This window comes from Amblyomma americanum, chromosome 9 (assembly GCF_052857255.1).
Source record: "Amblyomma americanum isolate KBUSLIRL-KWMA chromosome 9, ASM5285725v1, whole genome shotgun sequence".
Taxonomy (NCBI): domain Eukaryota; kingdom Metazoa; phylum Arthropoda; class Arachnida; order Ixodida; family Ixodidae; genus Amblyomma; species Amblyomma americanum.
In genome coordinates this window covers 137,144,853-137,165,545 of record NC_135505.1, presented here as the reverse complement: position 1 = coordinate 137,165,545, position 20,693 = coordinate 137,144,853, and the positions used below count along the sequence as shown (strand labels likewise).

Genomic DNA, 20,693 nt, shown 5'->3' with positions numbered 1-20,693 from the left:
CGCACATAGACAGGCGCAGCGGGCTGGGCATATTTAACGCTGCATCTTTATTCGTCGCATATGCTTCCTCTGTCGTGCATATTTGATCTGTGTGTAGCAGTGAACCAATTAAACACTAGGAAGCCTCAGCGGGGATGCTTACTGTGCCGGCGTCCAAAGTCATGAAGTAGTAGCGCGAGGGAACTACGGGATGGCCAAGTGCTCTTTATAAACTGACTGCACAGGGAATGCACTGATAGGCTTAATTCAGCTAGATGGACTGTTGGGTGAGTTGGCTGTGCTTCATGAAAAAAAAAAGCTGCAAACAACGTGGGACAAAAGACTAAACCATAAGAGGAGTAATAGCTCTGGACCTCTTCCACTAAAAAAAAAACATTGTTGAGTGCATTAACGACGTTTCTTTTCAGCCGGAATGAACGCAGGATTCCTACAGTGATCCGCACCGATCTAGCTCCACAACCTGGTATTGCCAAATTTTCCAAGTTTATTCAGTTTTGTAACGTTAGTAGCCTTCTTGCCACACAAAATGCTAGGAACTAAGTCGCGAGGAGTTGGACACGCTGTTGAGGTTGTTTAATTTGGTTTTAATTGTATACACATGTAGTTCAGGTTCCTGATAGGTAGCTAACAATTATAGGGCTGGTTTAAGTAAAGCACAAATTTTGATAAAACTATACATTCGATGGATTAATGACAGTGTGTGTGAGGTGGGTGGCATGAAAGAGAGAAAAATTACTGCAACAATACAAGACAGCAGTATGAGAACGGGCGCACGAGGCCAGAAGCGAACGCATGAGGAGCCAGCGGAAAATGAGATGTGAAAGGTGCAGGTATATTAAAGCTCTTTAAATGGAGGAAGCGACTTGGAGCTACACCTTATAAGCGACGCATATTCTAAATCTTTATTATTGCTAGCCGGTGAAATGTGAAATTCTGCAAAAGGTACAACCACGCTTCCCTTGGTAATGAGGTTCCAAGAGGTGAAGTTGCACGCCTACTGTACAAAAAGTATTAGCCGTGCCGGCAAACTCTGAACAGCTTTTTGAAGCCCGGAAAAGGCTGGTGAGAAACCTGCGCACAAAGGAGGAAAACAGATTTTAAGCACGAAAAACTCTCAGCGCTCATTCTCGTTAGATTCAGTCTAAGTCTAACACCGTCAAGAGTGGATTGGCATCAAGATGAATGTGAGGTCGAACATAACGCCCAACTTACGGTCCAATATGAAGCCTAACCTCTGTGAAACAACTGAAGCCTCCTTCCGGATGGTATCAGAAGAAAAAAAATCTGAAAAGTGTAAGTTGGGGGCCCAGTTGGTCAGATATAATATTGGGACAAAAATGCAGCATAAAAGAAACACGTAGGAAATAAGAGGACAGGGCGTGCGTACATAAAATTAGAGTATGTCCCACCCACAGATGAGCAAAAGATTGTTTGCTGTCTGGGCAAGGGAGTGGTTTTGCTCATCTATGGCACGTATTCCGATTTCAAGTAGCGTCCACCCAGTCCTCATCTTTTCTACACGGTTAAGGCCACATTCTTTGTTCCAAAAAAACAAACAAACTTGGTCTCCTATATCTTTGAGCAAGATTCAAACCAGGGCAGGCCTAAACAAATAAAGATAGGGTTCACTGTGCCTTAGCCCCTCGGCCGTAGCCACAACGTCGCACGTTACATTTGAAACTATCGTCTTTGCCAGTTTTGATCCGTTTGCTCTGCGCTCCCAAAATCTCGGCGGCAGTGGCAGGACCACCGTGCCCATCCAATGGAGCCTGATGCGTCGAAAGATATGGAAGCTTGGCTCTTTCGCCAGCAGCTGCACAGGAGCTTGAGAATGTCGCCTACGTGTTCTAACCTGTCGGTAACGCCAAATTAAAGCGGCTGAGCGCTATGGCGAGTAAAGCAGTGAAAAGCAGCCAGAGGCAGTAGTTAAGGCGGTGCCTAATGAGAGAACAATAAGCGAATGTAGGCAGCTGCACGTTGAACACCAAAAGCACTCGAGAGACTTCAACGACACTTTGCAGCACAAAGAGAGGTGGCAGATGGTGGCGGCTCTTAAAGCCACGAAAATGCCAGGAAGACCATGCCCACTGCCGGTCAAAGTATAGAAGCAAGCGAAGGCTGTTGCAGCTCCTGCAGCCAAAAGATCTGGAAAATACCCGATTGCGCCTAGAACCGGCTATGAGGCGTTGTTATCATCAGCATCAGTAACATGAAGATGACGGGACCAAAGGGAACAGAAAGACACACAAATGACAGGACCAGAGCCGCTTGGAACTGATTTTATTTCGCATCAAGCCTGCTACTTTATACGAAAGCCGAGGCGTATCACAGATACACACAAACTAAAAACAAGAGGAATATCTCGGCATATCTTGATATCAGTGCTGACTTAGTACATCGGATTAGAAAACAAAATACCATAAGCGAGGCATGAAGAGAAATTCCCTGAGAAAATTTTTTTCACTACGCTGGCCAGCTCGAGCCGTCAGTGTGACACAGTTTCACCTTGAGGAGCTTTACAGGTCAAACTTCTGCGTAAAGCCTGGTGGTTGCCAAGTGACTTTGGGGCAAAGTCACGTAGGCCACCAAGTGGCCCGTGACAAGGGTCAAGGTCAAGGGTAAGGTCACGGTTATCCATCAATGATAATGACGTCAAGGGGATGACGTCAAAACTGTGTGGCACGGAGTTTAACCTTGAGGAGCTTTAGAGGTCAAATTTCTGCGTGAAGCCTGGTGGTCGCCATGCAACTTTGGGGCATAGTCATGTAGGCCACTTAGTGGCCCGTGACCGTGGTCAAGATCAAGCTCAAGGTTATACGTAAATGACAATGACGTAAAGGGGCTGACGTCATAACTGAGGTGGTGTGACACATGACGTCGCGATGTTGAAGCGACTGCCGCTAGGGGAGAGCGGCATATATGCTCGACCGCATTCTGCCTGCGGGCAGACGCCGTTTGCAATGGCCAGATGAAGGAGAGCATATTGCTGTACTCTCTCGCCGAGCAGCTACGAATAACCGAAGAAATGAAGCGAAGATGCCGTCAAGAGAAAGAACTCGCGGTCGCTGTGGGTGACAACAACAAACATCCCAAACGCGACACGACGTTCTTACCAGTAGTTGAAGAAAGGTTTGACCTGGAAGTACATTCTGCACAACCCAAGGAAACAAGGCGATGTGCAGCCAGCCTTGACTTGGTGTTTTTCGCTTCCAGCCGTTTGAACCAGGGCTTAACCACCAGCTAATTTTTAACCTTACCATCCAGCAGCAACAGTGATTCCATGAGATGGCTGTAGACTGTAGTTTTGATGTATCTGTGATACGGCTAGGTTGTCGCCCAAATAGGCAGGCTTGATGAGAAATAAGCTCAGTTGCAAGTAGAGCTGGTTCTGTTGTTTATAGGTCGTTTCTATCCTCGTTAGTCACGCCGTCTTCATATTACTTTTAGGAACCAACTCGCCAAAACAAGAGCTTTATATCAGCGTCAGCCTACCTACGCCTGCTGTTGAGCAAAGACCTATCCCATATCTCTGAAATTAACCTGGTCCTGTGCCAGCTGCGGCCACCTTATGCCCGCAAAATTCCCAATCTCATCCGCCCACGTGGCTTTCTGCCACCCTGTGCTACACTTGCCCTTTCTTGGAATTCACTCCATTTCCTTAGCACCAACGCTTAATGCGCCTTCGCATTACATGTCGCGTTCATTTCTCATTTCTTCTTCGTGAGTTCGACTAGGATATCATATAGTTTTGTTTGTTTCACGACCAGTCAAACTCGCTTCTCTTCGTCTCTTTCAACGTGACAGCGAGATATTGACCCTCATTTTATCATCGCTCGACTCCTGTCTGACCAGGACAGGGAGGGCGTCGATGTTGTCCAATGGTGCGGCTCCACTCACGGGATGCCCGACCACCCAACGACGCAATAGCTCCGACTCGGAGACAGGAAATTCTAACCCGGGGCAGCTGCCTCGGGCGCCTCCACGACTTTCAGGGGTCCGGTTCGGACTTGCGAATCGCTGCCCAGCTACTAACCGTCAAGTGTTTTTCGCGGTTTTTCAGACTCCGGAAGTATGTGTGGTGGATCCAGCCAATGGAATTAGACTCCCGGGGACCCACCTGTGCTTCCAACCAACCAACCTTGCACTTATTTCCTCCCCTTGCTTGCTCCACACCTACTGAGGAGGGAGTGTTCAGGGCCGGGCTGACCGGGCCACAAGCCAAGAACCTGGCCGAGGGTGAGATAACCCGGGCCTACTCCACCGCTACTCCACAACATCGACGGTTTTCGCATCGGTCGTACTAAGGTCCCCCTTAGCTCGGCGTCCCGCGCTCTAGCCTCACGGCCCCGCGGTCAGCCATCCCTGGCTGCTTCCCCGAGGACATCGCTCCCAAGGAGCCCTTCTGCTGGAAACCCCCGTGCGGACCTGGCCTCTCCGTGGCCAGAAACCGACGCGCCAGCCGGTAGCCACGAACGCCACCGCGTGCAGAGTCCTTTTGATTTTAGAGCACTTTTTGAGCCCAATTCCGTGAGTCCAACCTGATTATGAAACCAGGCCTGCCTCCGCACAGGCATCGGACCTCACGTGCGCGACTGGCCCACTCAGTCGCTCGGGAGTCGCTGCCACTCCCATGGGGTTTTGCATCCCCAGAGGACGGGCCCCGGCCAGCCCATCCCCACCGCTGGCGTTGCACCGGAACAAAGCCTAGTAGCCGAAACTACACCGGCCCGTATCCGGTGGCAGGGGGGGACACGAGCAAGCCGCACAGTCGGATTCCCCCCCCCCCCCCCCCCCTGTGTCACTGACAGACCGTTGACGCTATTAGCCGTAGGGCCTTATTTAGGGAGCATTTGCCGCTTCGTTCCTGAGTTCTATTAAGGCAGAAAATATTAGCGGGCTACTTGGTTCATTGTTATGATCCATAACAATAAGCCTTAGTGGAAGTTTAGCGCTTGTGTTTGTCCCCTGTTTTGTTGCGGCGCTATGGATCATAACTCATATCCACTAGGCCGAGTCATCACCTTGTTGGTTCATTGTCTCATTGATACCAGACTCTATAAGGAATGCAGTGCTCTTTTCCAGCAATGCATTTCATGCTTACACCTGCTCTCTAAGAGGAAAATATACTACAGGTTTGTTCAGATCAGTCTGAACCTCTGCAATCTAGCCGCGGTGTCCCACTGGTAGAGCCATTATTTCTTATTTTTTTGCATATCTCCGCAGTTATTTTTTTGGGTCGTCACTGGAGAAGAACACCACTGAATCATAGCTCATGGAAACTTGTGCAGGTGCGAATTTTTATCACGTGGACAACCACAGACGTAACTGTCACACACAATTCGTCAAAAATACATCGCCGCATGATTGTTCTCTCCCAAATAATGTTAAGAGCTCAGGTGACGCCGAAAAAAAAAGACTCCTATTGCAGTACGGTTACTGAAGACTTTTTGACAACTTTCGCGAGTGGAAATCTTGCATGTTCTGCACTACCTTAGGCACTGTGTTTGTCTTGGCAGTTCAGACACACTAAGTATAAATAGGCTCGACCCATCACTGGTTTTTCTCAGTCGCTCCCGGTAGTGGAGGGTGCAAGCGCTACGAGAATTCTCCAGTAAGTGAGGCTTCCCTCTGGTATTTATTTTTGCATGAAAACTCAAGTCATTCCTTGAAAATTTACTGAAAATCTGGAATTTATTTTTCGGCATTTAAACGTTCAAGAGACACCTGAATGCAAGCGCTTGTGATGGCGTAAAAAATACCGGTTCTATATAGCAAGAGTTAAGCATTTATTCATCCTTAAACAACAGAGCATCAGATGGGAAAAATAATGGCTGTCCAAGGCATTGCAGTGCGAATCAATATACGTGGACATATGAAGAATCCAGTATGTTGTACATTAAGCCTAAAATTTGAATTCCTTGCGGTACGTAGCATTGCACATTGTGAAAGTATCAGCCCGAAAATATAATACAATGAGCTTCCAAAAATTCATAACTTGCAGCAAGTGTTCCCGATTTAGCCAATATAAAGAATCGGTACCATATTTTGCAATTTGTTTTCTTACGTTTGATTAGCAGATGCGCCTGTTTATCTATTTCCTCTCCAGCGAACAATTCCAGCTAAGAGACATCAAGATGGTCCCGTTAATCTTCGGTGTGAACTTGCTTTTATGTGTTCTCACACCGGTAAGTGGCTCCTTCAAGTTTCTTTGACTATTGCAGCTATGACATTGCACAGTTAAGAATGGTTATAAAAAGTATACATAGGTGAACGCAATTTGAACACGATTGGTGTGCAAAAAACGTTGTTGATAATGCACGGGCTCCCTTTTTATGCGCTCCTGACAAGAAACTGATTGGAAGCTTAGAACACCACATGTGTTCCATGACATTCGTCTACTATGAAGATTGCATAGACTGAAAAGATTTAAATTTGATTACAAAACTGATGTACCTGTTAATAAGAAATATTCTTATAGTCTAGCCTTTCCCTGAGCATTCATCGTGTATGCGTGAGGTGCGGGGCTCCATCCTCAAAGCCGCCTGCTGCCCAAGTCTTTACGAATTGTTACAAGCTTTGCCTAGCCAGGTGTCCCGCTTGTTTTGTTGAAACACATAAAAGAAATGAATCTTTGACCCGAACTAGCGCAGATAACACGCTAACTACGCGGCTGTTTGAAAACACTGCCTCTGCACTATTAATATCTAGTAATCATTCCCTACATCTCTGAATCCAGTGTGACGCTTCTATGCTTTCGGACAGATGTCTCAGCAACTTCACCTGACCTCTTAAATGCAACAATTTCGTCTTCTGGTGCTGGTATAAACACAGTAATAAACATGAGCACGAGTATAAGATTCTACTGAGATAGGAAAGTTATTTATTAAAAAAATATTAAAAATATTTGGTCGCCACTGCTTTGTACCGAGTAGAGTGTTGTGCGCATTGCTAACGTAGGCAGGTCTTTCGTAACTTACCAATGACTTCTCGCTAAATTATTTCAGCTGCTTGCGCAAGAGGAATTAGAAGAATTTGGATTTTGGGCCGCAAAGAAATATGGTAAGAATTTTTGTGACTCTTTACGCAGGTTTCTACTCAAGGGGCTACATTGTGCGAGCGAAAGTGGCTTTCTAAATCCGATGCGTATTCCTCGAATGAGAAGTTAAGGCTGATTATCTTGTTCTCTAAACACACAATACAAACGAACAAATATTGATTACAGCAGATGATATAGCACGAAATATGCAAACAATTTTTAAAACGGTACATTCGGGCCCGTAACTTATTCACGACATATTACTCCTACACAGCGGAGTTCATACTCCATATTATCTTACGATTTACTCCGTTTTCATTTTATTATTGCATCCGCCCTCTTTGGTCAGTGACCAATGAACAGACTTCGCCCGCTGGCGAAGCCTTTTCGGGATAATGTCACGTTGTTTTGCAAAAAAATTTCCATGATGCAACTTAGTGAACAAATTGGCCACGCTTCCATGCAGCACAGGTGGACCGCCACCGACCAATAACGAAGCATGGCGACAAGTTTTTTTTTAGTTTTTTCAGTACACTGTTAGTATAACTTGTGGCTGTTACAGGAGTGGGTTCGTATGCGAGGGAACTTCAAGTCAACAATAAATAACACAAGCAAGCATGATTCCAAGCAACGCATTCATAAGCGGAGAAATCGAGCAAGGAGTAGCCTGAGAACAGACTGAAGACGCCTTTCTACTTTGATCATCAAAGTAAAGCATTGAAAAACATCCCAAAGCACTCATTCATACGTGAGTACACAGAATACACATTAAGGAAGGAACAACATGAAAAATAAAAACAGACTGAAGATGGCTCTCAACTTTGGCTTGTCGAAAGAACTGATGAAGCCGTCCAGTTTTAGTACTTTATAGTCGCTGATACGGTCCCGGGAAAAAAAAAACGGGATGGTGTTTGGGCGACAAAATTCAGGAACGCGTTCCTATTGGTTCGGCTTCACTGGATGCGGAAGCAGTTAGGTGGCGAGCGGCTGCGCCAGAACTAGAACGGACGCGCCAATGATTGGTCATTTGCTTCAACTTCGGCTGCTTTCGTCAACACTGACGTCATTGCCAAACAAAATCATAAAATATCTAGTTGCTGCATAGTACGGCTCCATATTTAGAGGTCAAGAATTTTTTTCTAGCTTAATTTTCTCTGAAGCGCATTCCGGCAAGCGTGCCTTGTAGTAACCTCTGGACACTTATGAGTTCCTTTATAGAATGCGGAGTTTCCAGTTCCCCGAAGCTAATCGTGAACGGATCGCCGGCGAGGCCCGGGCAGTTCCCATGGATGGTATGTATTAGGCCACTGTTATTGTTTACCTATGTCAGGGCATAATATTCAACATCTGTTAAGTGTGTTTAACAGCAGCCATTTTGCCGCATTTCCTTTTTGATGCGGTACTTTGAGGCGGTACATATTCATTCCGAGAAGGTAAACGTATTTAATGAGTCGTAAAAAAATGAAATTTTTGTTCTGTTCCTATAGTATTCGAACACTGCACACGTTCGGGCCTGCCCAAAGTTTGCTGAATGGATAGAACAGTTGGAAACCACTAAGCTTTGTAGTTGCATTAGGGTTGTTGCATTGCAGGCAAAAAAAGGCAAACAAAAAATGTGATGCAGCGAGCAACACCAACAAAACAACTAGACACTTCGGACAATACTGCCATAGGATAAATATCCCTCTATCACTCGCCGTATGGGCGCTGGCTCTCACTTTGTATTGCAAGCTGCATCTGGTGAAGTGGCCATAGGCCAAGTGAGACAATATTGGCTTCTGTCTATAATACAAGTCAGGACTGGAAACAACCACCACCAGCAACTCATAGAGGAACTTTATACAGACATGTACGCAAATGCATATTTAATGTGTGCGTTTAGCGGTTAAAGAAAAACCCGTGAATTAAGTTAGCCTTTTGTAAGGTGGAGCGAATACGTTCACAAAGAAAGCTTGTGCACTGGCGTGAAAAGGTTGCGTATCTTCCCAACTTGTCTGGAGAAAAATTATGCGCTGTTTTCATATGCACTTTCACGCCACTACCGTTGTCTTCACCTTGAACGTGCACTCCAGACTTTAGGATGCTGGATACCTTCGAAACTGCGGCTTATCATCAGCGAATGCGGACTTTCAGTTGCATGCTCAGCAACCTCCAACGTCGTATATTGAAGTGAGAGTCTATCGGAACCACCTAGCATACAGTAAAGAGCCGCTCCTGGTTTGAATTTGGTTGTAAAAGCCATCCGCCTCATTTTGTGGCACTTGTTTTTTTTTTCAATACTTCGTTGTTGTTGTTTTTTTTGCCAATTCTAAAACTCCGCTCTTAGCGCTACGACGCCTTGCTGTTGTGCACTTTATTGTTTTATTGCGATGTACAGAAATTCCGTGGTATTTTATGATAATAATGTTTTGTCATTGTCGTGTTTTGGGACCACCCTGTTCTCGCAGCGAACTGCCTTGACCCGTGCAGTTTTCTAGTATGCTCTTTGTTAGCCTATCCTTTTTACAGGCTATTTTCTCCTTGAACCGTTATTGCCTGGTCATCTATCATGTCCACTCATCACAAGATCGAGGTCTCTAAGCGCACTGCTGTAAGAAAGCCACACTGTTAAACTTTCATTGCCAAGAGCGGAGACCGGTACAAACTCACGCTTTTGACACGGCATAGTGTTCATAGTTTTTCCGAGTTCGATTTCGTTAAATTCCAATTAATAAGTTGCCAGATGCTCACTTACATTGTTCTGCAATGCTGTGTACTGGTGCAATGCGTTTTACTATTCACTTTGCGGGTCTTCAGGTGCAACTGACAGTACGGTTTCCCCGGTCCCCTCCAAGCATCTGCGGCGGGAGCATCATAACCAGTCGCCACATCCTCACAGCGGCACACTGCGTAATAAAGTAAGTAAGCCCCACTCATATAACTGATGAGATAAATCTTTATTCGCCTGTTCTAATTCAGTGCTGACAAGCGCTCCGAATGGCTCTAATTCGTGATATGAGGGAAGGCCCGAAGTAATAAAATACAACGCGGACTGGTGCTAAGCATTATTTTTCGTGTAGTAATAAAATATTTTGAATCTCATGAAAGCTAATCTGCGGACCCCTCACTTCACAAAAATGGCTTAATTTTGATTAAATACGTCTACGTATCCACGAGCAGATATATTAATACACTGAGACAAACGGTAACGGTGGCTGCTCTATATCCACGAGCAAAAACTTACCGAAACCATCCTTGCCGCATTACAGGAGTTAAGCTGGTAGCCTGCATCGCCCACGGCATTACAGACGGTAGAGTACTCGTAGTGATGGTAGTTTTGATGTGTCCGTGATCTACAAAATCTTGGCTGTAAATAAAAAATAAAGCCAAAAAAAAAACAATTGAAATCAGAGCTACCTCGATCATGTGCAAAATTAAGACGCTGCTAATATAATGCACGGGAGATACTTTTCGTAATTTGCAGAAGGTTATTGGAAATTCCCTCGACCTTCTTCCTATCAAAAAATCTTTTGGCCAGAGTTAGCTGAAATTTTGAAAGAAAATTACAAGCAACAGCACATTCCTTTTTGATAGGCAACAGCGTCGTGGCGAGTAGGGCTAGGCGAACGCTTCCGCTTTTTTTTTTTGTCTCCCGATTAACAAAGCTGGGGCAGCAGCTTAAGCGCCAAGTTAATCGCTGCGAAAGATTAAGGTGCACGCAATTCTATTCCACAATACTGAGTTTAATGCTCTCACAGCTTTTGTGAAAGGCAATATTGAATGAAAGAAAAACTTTTTTTCCTAGTGCTAGGGAGTTATCGTCCAAGGAAATTAAATGTTCAAATGCTTACGGTAGTGTGCATTAGCTTGTGCCTGTCTTTAGCCATCTCGAATTCCTAGTACGAAAAGTATTTTTTCATACCTTCTTAGCACTGTTTCTCACGGAATTGTGGGAAAAAAATTTTGACAATTCCGAGAGAACCTACTCGAGAAGGCTGAAACCCGTGGCGCAGTTTTGTCTCCTAAGACTGCCTGCAGATCCTTGCATGTGCTCAAAAATGCTTATATTTTATTACACTTCTCATACACCACCTTCCTCGGCTCCCCCCCCCCCCCCCCCGCCCATTTTTTTGAAGACTCATCTGGAGCTTCTGTATTCTACAAAAAAAAATTGTGCCTTATTAAAACGGGCAGAAAGTGCAAATAAGAACTGGTGTCCAAGCTTAGTCTCGTGTACGTAGCACCCTTCACTATTTTGTCGCCTTGGCCAGAGAAAGGAGGAAAGCCTTCCTCCACTGCGCCGTGGCCGTTTTCTTCCTTTCCAGTTAAAACATTCCATATGGCGCTAATAATAATAATAATAATAATAATAATAATAATAATAATAATAATAATAATAATAATAATAATAATAATAATAATAATAATAATAATAATAATGATAATTGGTTTTTCGGGAAAGGAAAAGGCGCAGAATCTGTCTCATACATCGGCGGACACCTGAACCGCGCCGTAAGGGAAGGGATAAAGGAGGGAATGAAATATGGCGCAAGTGTTATTCAAAGAATATTGCCTTTTTCTTGCGTTTTTTTCATGCAGGGGCGGCAAGAAAGGAAGAGTTCAAGTCCGCTACGGTTCAATCGATCGCAGACGAGGCAAGAAGGTTGATGTCAAGAAGGTGAAAGTTCATCCTTCGTATAAAACGCGCCCCCTGGCCTATGACATCGCCGTCCTGACGGTAGGTTTCCCTCACGGAAGCAAACTTTTAAGGCGTAATCCTTTCTTGGCTCATGAGTGGCGCGGACGGAAGTTGTAGACCCAAGTTTGTAGACTGAAGTTGTCGGCACGAACTGTCAATCATAATTTGTATGGAAACATGAAATTATATGTAAAAGATGATTAATCAAGGGTTGGTAAGCTTTAGACATGTAATAAAATAAAAGACGAAAGATTAAAAGTGCAAATAGAACACACGTATAGAAAAAAAACACAAATGCTGAAAACATGAAATAGAAAAGCGCAAAACATAAAAACTGAAATATTAAAAGAAAAAAATAAAAAAATGAAAAAGGAAGGAAAAAGAGAGGAAAAGGCAATATTTTTTGCATTTCTGCTCTTAGACAGACTCAAATGCAATCGTGTAATTTCTTTTAGTACCTGAAACGTCTGGCTGCAGCTGAATGACGTTCGGAATTACATTAGTTTCTAACTGCAAAACTGATAAAAAGGTTTGGACGTATTCAGCGTAGAACGTGAACGTTTCGGCAGAGACCTGCATGGTAGGGAGGGCAACAAGAGAGGAGAGAACGTGAAACTCCGACCGAAGTCTTATAGCGAGATAAACGATACATACAGGCCAGCTCGGGCACTTATTCGGATCTTAATCCAGACAAGCCTTAGGAACGTGCTTAAGGGCATTAACTTTCTACCACATTTTTTTCTGGGGTTAATTTTCGGTAATCTTAGGCAACTTGTTTAGGTTGAATTTTTTTCTTTAAAAATTTTGTTCAAGAAGTCAACAAATAATTTAGTTGTTGGCAAAGGGGAATGTACGCGGTGAAAACTGAGTGGCAATACCTGAGAAAAAGGTACAGTCTCTTAAACTGGTCAATTGGGTATTTCATTTTTCACGTAGTCAAAAACCAGCACGACAGCACAAAATCTGATTCCCGCTATAATCTTACTGCCTCGATTTTTAAAATGGCAGGAGCCAATTTGTAGTTGCCTATTTGTAAATATTTAAAACTTCACACAAATCGTAAGCGCCCTGCAGCCATTGAGCCGTCGTGTATAACCCAAGGAAATATTCTTAAACTATGCTACAAAGGTTACACTACTCGAGTATGTCATAGTCGGAACTATTCAATTTCTTATTCTAAATTTAAGCGGCATGCACTGCTGTTGAGATTCATGCATATTTAGGCGCGGTAACAGACAGACTTTATATGGTGTTTATGCGGTTGCTTTTCGGCAAGATTGTATCCGGGAATTCATCACTTGTCATTTGGTAATGATACACAATTTTCTTCGCACAGGTAAAAAAGCCGATCAAGTTTTCATTTCAAGTGCGGCCGGTATGTCTCCCAGACACGATAATGGAGGTTGTCACCAAAAACGCCGTAGTTTCAGGATGGGGAGTCCACAAAGGTAACGTCAAGCATTAAGCGCATGTATTCTATGCACTCACATCCCCTGCGCCATTTCACTTCTTGCTATTCGTTTCCGGAGTTTGGTTCTTTTTTCCGCCAACCGGGTGGTGCTTATTCAATGAATTTGTATTCAGAAAACACGAAAACATGCAGAAAGCGGCCCAAGTTCACATATATCCGTCATAGTGCGTGTGGCTAAACAGCGTGCAAAAAAACAAATCTTTAGGGGCCCATGTGTATAGTGCTTGATTGCAGGGGTTTTGGCCGGTTACTTCATGCTTCGATTTTCTGGCCATGTTTTTTTCTTCTCTAGTGGCCGTTCGTAGACTCGGGAAATTAGTGTACTGGGAGGTCCTCCAGTGCTTTGCGAAGTGTACCCTTCAGCAAAGGACTTAAGAATTCAAGAAAACCTGTCTGGCCTTCCAGTGGGCAAAGTTTATTCCTACCTAGACGATCACCTGGTCTTCTTACAGGAGGTGCTCTCCGAGAGCGCAGCGACTACTTCTAATAAATTTGAATGCATCTACAGCACAATGTAAGGTGGACTAAATATTACATTTGTGTTTGCTGTAAAAGTCTGCTACTGGAGACAAAATTATAGAGAGGAAAGCGAAGCCCGAAGTGAACAGCTATATGACACCTGTCCATATAATGTAATATTACAGGCTTCCGAATGACTTTAACAATATCAGGATTGTTAAAATTGTTGTTTTCATTTGTTGTCGGTTTCATCACTATGCTGTTGCTGTTGCTGTTTCATCACTATGCGCTGCTACAACCCTGCGTTTTGTTCCTCAACATAGGGCGTGCGACCATTGACAATCTACGATACACGACCCTCAAAGTTCAACCGAACGGCATGTGCAAGAGTTACAAAGCGAACTTCAACCCCTACACAATGCTCTGTGCATTCAAACGTGGCACAGGCCCCTGCACAGTAAGTACATGCTTTAGCCTGAAAAATGCAAAACTGCTTCGTAATTATATCTGAAAGGTGGTGACCATCGACAGTAGATTTCCGTAAATAATTCTTCGGTCGTTTGATTCCTAAAGAGCCTGTTTTCTTTTTATACTTCATCAAGATGTGCCCGCGGTGCGCTTTCACTAAAATGACCTGGCTCTTTCAACACCTTGACATTTATGATAATACTTCGATTAACTAATGCGTTTTGAAGATGACTGAATCTTTATATTATTCTTTCTAACAACCATTCTGTCTAAAGATACGATGTGCTGTAGGTGGAGCTATTTAAGTGAGACAAATTCAAATCTGAGAGTGAAATATCTCTTTTCCTGAAAGCGTGCAAATTCATGCTTAAGTCTTAACACTATTTACTACATAAAATAGCCTTGCCACAATTGTTAGTTCGCTAGCTCTGTAGGTTAGTTAAGTCTGAGATGGCGCTCAAACACAGTGCCCCAGGTATACATTGACAGCAGCATGTTCGCGTGCAACAGCCTTGAGTGCAACATAATGTACACCTAAAAAAAAGAGAAAACAATAAATATAACGCTCATCGCGCAAATAGCAAAAGAAAGTGGGCAGTAGAAAACACCACACATTTCCATAGTTATCTACAATGACACCACAATAGATTCCACAGTGCATGTGGCGAACAGTAACTGACTCCGTGAGATTTTTTCCATACATAATTTGTTTTCTGCTAGGATATTAAGGTAATCTGCTATGTTTTAGGACAAAGATTGTTTACAATATGGGGTCCGGCAGAAGGGTAGAAGCCAGGGCAAGCGACATCGTGTGTTGTGCACTGGTGCGTACTGATGAAGATTAAAAGCTTCCAGCATTACTCCACTATTTCTTGTCACTGCGCTTTTGTGCGAACGCAATAATTTGAACGGGTGAAAAACACCAATACATAGAATATCGTATTGCTAAGACTACTACAAAAATGCATCGGAATGTTATCGTATATTGGCAATCAACCAGACTGCAAGTTTCTGCGTAACTAGTAACATCTGTTTGTTGTGCTTTGTTGTTGAACCCCATAGAGTTACGGAGTAGGTAATAACAGGCAGTAAATATGCGTTACAAATGAGACTCTCTATCTTCTTTAGAAAGGTTTATCTATGTCGATACAGGACACCATTCATTTGGTTCATAGTGGCCTATCTACGCATTCAGCCGTTGTGTGTGTGTTTCTCTGTGCTCACCTGCCCACCACTCGGTGAGAAGGTGAGCAGACAGTCCACTGTGCCAGTCGGCAGCTCATTTAACCATGAGAGGCTGCTCGGGAAGGCCAGTCTGGGTCGCAACACAACCCAAACAATCCAAGTCCCACCGATGGCAGCACCTGCCATAGAAATGCAGTGGCGCAACGCTTGACCACGGCTCTACTGCTCCAGGAGGGATAGAAAAACTCCCAGGGTTCTAATAATAATAATTGGTTTTGGGGGAAAGGAAATGGCGCAGTATCTGTCTCATATATCGCTGGACACCTGAACCGCGCCGTAAGGGAAGGGATAAAGGAGGGAGTGAAAGAAGAAAGGAAGAAAGAGGTGCCGTAGTGGAGGGCTCCGGAATAATTTCGACCACCTGGGGATCTTTAACGTGCACTGACATCGCACGTCACACGGGCGCCTTAGCGTTTTTCCTCCATAAAAACGCAGCCGCCACGGTTCTATGAATCTGGAGAATGACCGATTCCGCATGTATGTACATTAACCTATTACCGCTATCCGAACAGGTGCCATCCGTGAACGTTGGATCTCAACACCGGAACCGAAGAGAAACTGCTAGCGCACCAAATTCGAATTTGGCCTGACTACGCAAATCGACCATCGTATTTATTATTACTTAATATCTGTATTTAGCAGTTCCAGTGATATTTCTTATATCTACACGAATTACTGGCTCGCTTGAAGTGGCGCTAATCATCTCTGCACTTTCCTTCATCACGCAGGGGGATTCCGGAGGACCATTAACCACTACAATGAACAACGGCCGTTTCGTGCAAGTCGGCATTGTCTCCATGGGTGGGGCGAACAACTGCGGATCCCAGCCGAATGTCTACACCCGCGTGGATGTTCTCATGCCTTGGATCCAAGAGGAAATTAATAGTCCGCGTCTCTACGAAGAGATCAGCTTGGACGAGATAGTCATTGACCCTGATGACGCAATTGAGCCGTATTCCTTTTGGTCAGATGACGTGGTCTACGGGCCGGAGTATGACTACTAATGGATGTAGAAGCTTTAGTTCACTGGAATAAAGATATTTTTGGCATGACTGACGCCGTGAACGAGTCTTTGTACTGTTGGCTGTTTGTATATCACTCGGTATAACCGAACCTCGCTCAGGACCCTTGTCTCGCGCACAATCGATTAATGAGGATATCGCGTACGTAAATTTTGATCCACCTTAATGCTCCTGGGGTCGTTTGAACTCTCAACTGTGCTGTGGTGTCCCTTAATGGTTCCGTTTTAGATCTGCAATTTCAAAGTATCTTTTTGAGCGTCTTGAGTTATTGACTAAGGAATAATAATATCTGCGCTCTCTAAGTACCTAATAGTGTGAAACTATTATTAAAGTTGAGGTGCCCGTGTGCTGTGCGATGTCAGTGCACGTTAAAGATCCCCAGGTGGTCGAAATTATTCCGGAGCCCTCCACTACGGCACCTCTTTCTTCCTGTCTTCTTTCACTCCCTCCCTTATCTCTTCCCTTACGGTGTTGTTCAGGTGCCCACCGAGATGTGAGACAGATACATGTGTCATACTTTTCCATAAAAACCAATTTCAATGTCAAATACTTCCAGCTTCAAATCTTGGCTGGTAAGGGCGCAATCCTGGGGCATGTGATATAAACAACTGGTGTTTCGGCAAAGTTTGAGAGTTTTTGGAATGACGACGTGAAACAACCTGTATGTCTAACGTATGACCGAGGACATCCCGTATGCTTCGGCCAGTCATGCGACGCTGGTCCACTGTCCTAACGGCTTGCAGGCCGAGTTGTCCATGAGCGGTAACCTCTATTGTGTCTCTGGGTGCTTTTGTAATTACGCTTCCTTCGAGGTCCTCTTGACGTAGATTGATGTGACTGAGCAGAGCTCTGAAGGTAGCCTTACTGCAGAAAAATCCGTAGGCAAAGTTGCTAATTAAACACCTGCGTATGCCAATAATTCCTTATCGACAGTGACCAAGAATTCCTTATCGACAGTGACCAAGGAGACACTGGCTCGTTGTCATCAGGCCGAACAGCAACTCTGCGCTGGAAAAAGAGCCAGCAGAAAATAAATGGATGGATGTATTGCTGCTCTGACCGCGCATTCGTGTCAGAGCAAGGAAGCCTGGCATCCCTGCAACGGGGAGTAAAATACAGGTTAGGATCTCACCGGGGGGATTCGGTGGTCCATACATTTAGTATCTAACCAATTACCTTTCAGGTAAAAAAATAAATTTACTAATCTGCTTTTAAGTAAGAAATAAATAAGGAAAGCTGCATTATGTTTTATTGATACAAAGGACGCCAGATCACACGGCAGCACACGCAAAACAATGAATGCACGAACGCAACACTACTTAGTTACCTGCCAATGCAAAGCAATCAACGTAAAAATTTTAATCAGTGTTGCTGTTAGGGTTAGTTTTTGCACTTATCGGTGTTTCAGCAGGCCTCCTGTGCCTCTGATTACAGATACTTTTTCCCTGCATTCTAAATATGTTGAAAAAGCCCGCCTATGCAAGCATTGATATCGTTTGGAAGGTGTAAGGAACTTCACATTTTAACCGCCTCTACAGTTCGTGATACCCTTGATAATACGGTTGACGGACACACCATGCAAGTCGAATTTGGCCTGTATTGATAGGCTACCACATTTTTATAACTAATATCAGGAAAAATAACAAGAAACGAGGGGCATTATCGGCCGCTTTTACTGCGTCTGGCAACACCAAAATTTGGTTCGAGTATCCCAGAGGCCACACCACAACGCCATTCACCACAGAACGGCGGCAACCAGTCCTTTTCGGTGCCGAAGTCGCGAGTATATATATCTAGTGGCGGGTATAGTTCTAAATTCAACTTCCTCGTCCATAGCTGCGCCTTTTGTGCCGGAGAAAGTGTAACACACGCAGAGAAAGCCAGCAATACAGTTTTTATGGTGATAAATAATTGAATGGTGTTGATCTCAGGTTCCCCTTAGGGCAGATGCACATCGGCACAAAGCTTTCGATGGAATATTTTAAATGTTTTAAAATAAACCACCAGAGAGCATTATTCGCAGTAAACGAAAAAATAATAGCACTATACCTGACTGTAAATTGAGAAGGGGCTTATGTCACTAAAAGCGGATAAAAATATTGAAATAAGATGCGAGAACTGGGGGTATTCCAAGGCCTTTTACGTGGAGAAAGTGACCTCAAGTTCTTGGTTATAGGCGACAAGATTTTATCCTAGATTGAGGAATTGAGGAGTCGGTTATTCCTAAACAGGTAAAATGTGTTACGTCGTTGACTAAGCCAGAAGAGGCAAAAACTACTGCCGAGAAAACACTGAACCGTTTCAATGAATCCTGAATAGTGTCCTGAGGATGAACTGAAAAACGCCGGCGTGACACGCTGTACACAAAGGAAGGAAAAAAATAATTTCAGCTCCCGAAGGGAATTTCTCCGGTGTGGTAGTATTTATACCTGCGCACTACATTCACTTCTTTCCACCTTTGACATTGCCTTACTTGCATACAACGGTTCGCTTTTTTTAGCTCCCCACTCACAATGAACCTTCGTGAGTGAGAACAGATGAGAACGCGAAAGTTGTGATATACCTACAGGTGTGGAATTCGGCGGCGTGCGCTGCCATAGTTAGCAACTGACAGAATAAAGTCGCCAAAAACACACCTCCTTATGATTGTTTCCGTCTTAACATTCGTAAGTATATTACGCTGCACGAACGGCTCTCTACTTCATAAAACTCTCAAGCGGCCTCAAGCGCCGTCGTAGCGGGTGAATATTTATTCTGTACGTTCTGCACATTGTCACGTATTGTTTTGCAATTAGTTTAGGCCCACTAAGTTCAAACGTCAAACGAAGCCGCCCAAAAAGACCCCAAGGGTGCAGAGTTTTACAAGGGGATGGGCTTGACATGATTAACATAAAAGTCGCTCAATGGCTGCTTTGAAGGGGCTAGTGTTAGAGTGAAGGATGTCGCCTGCGGACAGATCGTTCTCTTCGATGGCAGCTCTTACAAAAAATGCGTTAAAATGGGTCGTTGTTCGCGCATGTGGAGGATAAACGGTTATGGTAAGGGTGATTCGGCTGAAGGTCCGGTTAATTCGCATGACGATTGCCGATCTAGGTGATCAAGCATGATAGATTTAACGAGACAAAGCTAGGTGATAAGGCATGATAGACTGTGATAAGGCATGATAGACTGTGAAACAAGCAGACTGAGATATTTTGCGCTGCGCTTGTAAGCTTGTAAAACCGTGTATAACTTTTAGATTACTCACGCTTTTCGCGCGACTGTCAGCAGAGAAGATAAATCTGGCTGCACGTTTTTGAGTCGATTAGATGGCAGCCATTAGGTTATCGTTACGCGAGTCCGATAATGCGCATGTTTACTCCAGTTGGACCTCACAAGAGTAACGTTTTCTAGCTGCGGTACTTGAGAAGGCTCATGACCTAGTTTAATTCCAAGGAATCCAAGAGTGCGGTTAGCATTGTTAGTAACATTTACAACCTTCGTAGCTTTTTACCTTTACACGCTCGCAGACATTGTCATTTACCCTCCCCCCTCCAAAAAAAAAATACGCAGTTGTGATTGACCCGCTGCTTCTATTTTAATTTTCCGGCTTCTGGCCCGCGCGTGACAATATTTTTTTAAATATGGCCCGCATAGCAATACGAATTAATACCCTTTTATAGACAATGGTTTTTTTGTACATCAAAACAGACAACTTTTAAACTACATAAACATGATAGTTTGGTGAACAAGTCCAACGTGGTATATTGCGGTACGATAGTTCACCAAGTTCGAAGATGTAAGATCGCGCGGCTGCTGCAGATAATAGTGCCCTCCGTTTGAATAAGTCTAGCATTAAAGCTTGGAGGTTTACTTAAATCTGACGCCTAGTACGTTGTGTGCACAAGGAGGGGAAAAGGCAATTTGTGATGCTACTCAACCTAGGCCTTCGTAGATTCCTATTTCTATTGGTACCACCTTTGATCCTTTCTTTCGCTTGAAAAATTAGTTTTTGGGGAAATAAAATGGCACAGTATCTGTCTCGTATATCGTTGGACACCTGAACCACGTCGTAAGGGAAGGGGTAAAGGAGGGAGTCAAAGAAGAAAGGAAGAAAAAGGTTCCGTAGTGGAGGGCTCCCGAATAATTTCGACCACCAGGGGATCTTTAACGTGCACTGACATCGCACAGCACACGGTCGCCTTTTGCGTTTCGCCTCCATCGAAACGCAGCCGCCACGGTCGGGATCGAACCCGGGAACTCCGGATCTGCAGCCGAGCGCCCTAACCACTGAGCCACCGCGGCGGGTTTCTTTCGCTTGTCATCATCTATTTT

At 44.3% G+C, this 20,693-nt stretch overlaps 1 protein-coding gene across 1 annotated transcript; it reads left to right on the top strand.

The window, feature by feature from the left end:
• The first annotated feature begins 6,110 nt into the window (after positions 1–6,110).
• LOC144104523 (chymotrypsin-2-like) lies at positions 6,111–16,409 on the top strand. The gene is made up of 8 exons (XM_077637604.1): positions 6,111–6,185; positions 7,005–7,059; positions 8,255–8,328; positions 9,833–9,933; positions 11,615–11,753; positions 13,051–13,162; positions 13,968–14,101; positions 16,086–16,409. The coding sequence occupies exons 1-8, from the start codon at positions 6,135–6,137 to the stop codon at positions 16,359–16,361; spliced, it is 942 nt and encodes a 313-aa protein (XP_077493730.1). The 5' UTR covers positions 6,111–6,134; the 3' UTR covers positions 16,362–16,409.
• The last annotated feature ends 4,284 nt before the right edge of the window (positions 16,410–20,693 follow it).